This window comes from Wolffia australiana, chromosome 4 (genome assembly GCF_029677425.1).
Source record: "Wolffia australiana isolate 7733 chromosome 4, ASM2967742v1".
Lineage (NCBI taxonomy): Eukaryota > Viridiplantae > Streptophyta > Magnoliopsida > Alismatales > Araceae > Wolffia > Wolffia australiana.
The window spans coordinates 17,769,551-17,774,155 of NC_135838.1; the positions used below are offsets into that span (position 1 = coordinate 17,769,551).

At 44.2% G+C, this 4,605-nt stretch overlaps 1 protein-coding gene across 1 annotated transcript; it reads left to right on the top strand.

The window, feature by feature from the left end:
* Positions 1-561: 561 nt before the first annotated feature.
* Positions 562-3,628, top strand: BGLU40 (beta glucosidase 40). The gene is made up of 13 exons (XM_078574089.1): positions 562-921; positions 1,085-1,151; positions 1,253-1,311; positions 1,391-1,466; positions 1,541-1,612; positions 1,676-1,763; positions 1,840-2,095; positions 2,303-2,418; positions 2,509-2,732; positions 2,859-2,890; positions 2,956-3,058; positions 3,133-3,241; positions 3,329-3,628. The coding sequence occupies exons 1-13, from the start codon at positions 787-789 to the stop codon at positions 3,525-3,527; spliced, it is 1,536 nt and encodes a 511-aa protein (XP_078430215.1). The 5' UTR covers positions 562-786; the 3' UTR covers positions 3,528-3,628.
* Positions 3,629-4,605: the final 977 nt, after the last annotated feature.

A 4,605-nucleotide genomic window follows, 5' to 3' on the forward strand; every position in this document is an offset into this window, starting at 1 on the left:
AGACTTGAAGAAGAGGGGTGGAAGTGCTATGGAATATAATCCGGATTAAAAAAACAAAAAATTGCCTGTCCCTCTCAATTCGCTCTCTCTCTCTCTCTAGCTGGATCTTCTTTCTCTCTCGCTTGCTCTTCTCCCCCTCTCTCTCTCTATATTGCTCGCTCTTTTCCCTCTATCTCTCTATCTCGCTCGCTCTCCCTCTATCTCTCTATCTCGCTCGCTCCTCTCTCCATCTCTACTTCTCGCTCGCTCCTCTCCCTTTCTTTTTATTTCTGACTCGCTTTTCTCTCTGTCCTTTTCGTTGGATACTGGCCTATCGGACTATCAGTCAATGGCTGCGGGCACGTCTCTCTCTCTCTCTCTCTCTCTCTCCCGCTACTCTCGTGCACGATAACTCGGTAAGGACGTAATGTGAGCCTGTGAGGAGGGCCTACAAAATGGTTTACAAAACGATAATGTCAATTTCGGTTAAGCTTCGCCATTAATTTCTTGCGTGAGCAAAGCTCTCAGAGGAGGCCTCGACGCAAGTGTAGTGAACGGTCAACGTTTCACGTGTTCCGGCTCAAGCACGGCGAAGGGAGAAGAAACCCATGAATGAATATAATCTCCGCTCTCCACACCGACGGTTAATTTACTTGGATTCACCGCCAGGCGCTTTGTCTACACTCTCGTTCTCTCCCGTGACAAGCATTTTCCTGTTGGCAGCGTCTTCTTGTTACATTCTACTCAACATTCTCTATCCTTTCGCATCTCTCTTTTTCTCTCCATTCCGGAGGTCTCCCCGGGCTCATGGCTCTGAGGAAGGCTTTCACCTACCTCCCTATTCTCCTTCTGATTCGAGGATGCCTTTCAACGGATCAAACCTTGGGCAGAAGCAGCTTCCCAGATGGCTTTATCTTTGGAACCGCGTCCTCAGCTTACCAGGTGGGCTTCTTCCTCAACTTCTTTCACCCTTCTCTCTCTCTCTGTATCTATCTATCTCGCTGTCCGTCGAATCAATGAGGAGAACCAAACCTTCTAAGTTCTAGATAAAGAGTGAGAAGAACTCCGCCATATCTATCCTCTCTTTAACAGTATCTCTCCACAGTATGAAGGCGCAGCGAAGGAAGACGGGCGAGGGCCCTCCATATGGGATAAATTCGCTCATACCTTTGGTAACTATGCCGTCCTTTCTACCCCCATGATTCTCTCTCTAACCCCCATGTTCTAACAACTTTCTCCCGTCTTTCTTTCTCTTTACCTTCTGCTTCGGCAGGCAAGGTCATAGATTTCAGCAATGGTGACGTTGCTGTGGACCAGTACCATCGTTTCCAGGTAAGAATCGTACAGCAGGAAGACAGGCAGCCACGGTCCCACTGCCATCGCCATTAACGATGGTTTTATCAACTGGCAGGAAGATGTTCAGCTCATGGCTGACATGGGCATGGGTGCATACCGATTCTCCATCTCCTGGTCTCGCATCTACCCAAGTAAGCACGCTCCTTTCATGGCTTCTGAAAAACCAACCCTGGTTTACGTTTACTCAAAACCAACCAACGCGCAGATGGAACGGGGAAGATCAACGCCGCCGGAGTGAACTACTATAATAGGCTAATCGACGCGTTGCTGGAGAAAGGTTTGAACCGAAAACGACTATGAATCCGCCATAGAGGAATCTGAATTGTTCACTGGCTTCTAGGGATACAGCCCTTCGTCACTCTTTACCATTGGGACCTTCCTCTAGCGTTAGATGAGAAGTACAAGGGCTGGCTGGACCGCCAAATCATGTGAGCATCTCTCAACGGTCCGATGAAGCTTGTCTTGGTTAGGTAGGAACGATCTAACGGTTCAAATGCGCCGCAGAGAAGATTTTACGAACTACGCGGAGACGTGTTTCAGAGAGTTTGGCGACAGGGTGAAGCACTGGATCACGTTCAACGAGCCTCACACTTTTACTGTTCAAGGATACGGCGTCGGGCTTCATGCCCCTGGTCGCTGTTCAACGCTTCTCCGTCTCCTTTGCCGTGGCGGGAACTCGGCGACCGAGCCCTACATCGTCGCACACAACGTACTTCTTTCTCACGCGGCCGTCGCTGAGATTTATCGAACAAAATTCAAGGCAAGCCACTTCTATTCGCGTCTTTGCTCAGCCCGAACGAAGAATTTCTATTCGTATGATAAAAGATGGATGGATGAACATAAAGAAATGTTGGCTATGTTCCATCTTTTGTACTGGTTTAGTCTTTGTTTTTACATTCGTTCCCTCATGAATGGGTTGCTGCAAAGAAAGAAAGAAATATTTTTTTTGTCCTATCATGTAATGCAGGCAACACAACAAGGTTCTCTCGGCATAGCATTCGATGTGATGTGGTATGTGCCTGCATCAGAAGCTCGGGAGGACGTTGATGCAGCTCAGAGGGCGCAGGATTTTCAGCTCGGATGGTAACAAAAAATCTCGCTGGTCTCGGCCTTCCCTCGTTGTCTGTCTTTGCTTTTACACAATGTACTTTCAGAGTAATGTTTGGTGAGCAGGTTTTTGGATCCGCTAATCTTTGGAGATTATCCGACTTCGATGCGGACGAGGGTGGGCAGCAGGCTACCCCGGTTCAGTCCCCAAGAAGTTGCCTCCGTGAAGGGTTCTCTGGATTTTGTGGGCATAAACTACTACACAACATACTACGCGTCAAAAGATACGACAAATTTTGTAGGCATGATTTTGAATGGTTCCGTAGGCGATTCCGGGTCCATAACAAGCCGTAAACCTCTTCCCTAGCTAACCTTTTTCTTCCCCTTATTTGTCTTCTTTTATCCGAAGACAAAGATTCCTCAAATTTGATGTTATTACGCCAAAGTTTGATTATTTTCTTCCGGGGGCGATGCAGCATTCAAGAACTTAAGACCTATTGGAGAAAAGGTACTGTATTCCCTCCATGTAAAGTCTCGAGACCTAAGAGAAGCTGAATCCCCTCTCCGTTGCAGGCGTCTTCTATTTGGCTGTACATCGTCCCAGAAGGTCTCAGGAGCTTGATGAACTACGTGAAGAACAGATACGGAAACCCTCCAGTCTTCATCACAGAGAACGGTGCACTCTGTTTCTTCTTTCTAGATGGTGCTTCCTCTGTCTTCGTCTTTCTTATGCTCCTTGAGAATCTCCAGGAATGGACGACTCCAATAATGCTTTCATCTCCATCAAAGACGCTCTGAAAGATGACAAACGGATCTTCTACCACAGCTCTCATCTCTCGAACTTGTCCGCTTCCATTAGGTGAATGATCTTCGCCTTTCGCTGGAATTTTTGAAGACTTCAAACGGGGTTGGCCTGCGTTCTCTGATGTACTTTTGGGCGGTGCAGGATCGACGGATGCGACGTGAGAGGGTATTTCGCATGGTCTCTTCTGGACAACTGGGAGTGGACAGCGGGATACACGTCTAGATTCGGCTTGTACTTCGTGGACTACCGCAACAAGTTGAAGAGATATCCCAAGAACTCAGTTCAGTGGTTCAAGAGGTTCTTAACAAATGCCACTGACGCTTCTCAATCACGTAAGTAATCCAATACGATTGATGTCTCATTCCGATTGAGAATTGATGTGTAACCAGGAGTATTTTCAAAATAAAAGTTCATCAGGGAACACCACTTATTTTACGTGTACATGACGTAAAGCATGTTGTGAAGTGTATATTAGTTCAATTTGGTTGCTTCGAATAAAATAATATGATTGGTGACACTATTCGTTGGGTTTAGAGATGGAAACGCATTGTTTTGGATCAGAGATCACGGAATGACGGAATCGGTCTTGGTACTTGTTCGGTTCAGCGTCGGTTCGGCCAAACACCAGTTTCTGATCGAATCTATAAATCGTCGTCTATGAGCAAGACCAAACCCAAACTTAGAAACTTAAAGTTATAATCAAAGTCAATAAAGTCCACGACAAAGTTATTTTACTGTTTCTACCAGGAACCTTCCTCTTTCAAAGGTCAGAATCTTTTGTCCTGCAGGATAATGAGTTTCTGGCTGTGCTTCATTTGATGCAACATGTGTTCTATCTCATACTTTAGTGGTTGATGTGAAAATTAAAGATAAAAAGTAAATTATACATGGTCCCCCGTCATCTATGGAAATCGGGGTACACTTCTCAATTTGTTTGAATAAAAACAATACCAGATGAAAAGAATAACACTGTAGTTAATTAATATTCTAAATTTCCATGCTAGAAAGCCTCATTTAAGATCAACCGTGAAGCAGGAGAAATTAAGGGAATGAAGACACAGATGAAATTGATCTAACAGTATTAGTCATAAATATAATCTCAGAGAGAACTGCAGATAAATTTAATGACAAAAAATAATATAAAAGATAAGAAAATAATTGATAAACGACATGATTAAAAGAGCATATTATAAATTTTAACTTGTACAGAAGTAAAGATGAGGAGAAAACATTATAAGAGTGAAACATAGAAATATAAAAGAGAGAGAGATCAGACACACAATAGAAATAGATTTATAGGTAAAAAAAAACGAGAGAAATATGTAACTATTGAAAGGAAGAAATAGACATCATATGGAATTTTAAAATTAAATGGAGAGATCATAAGATCAGGAGAGAGAGATCAGGAGAGAAAAAAG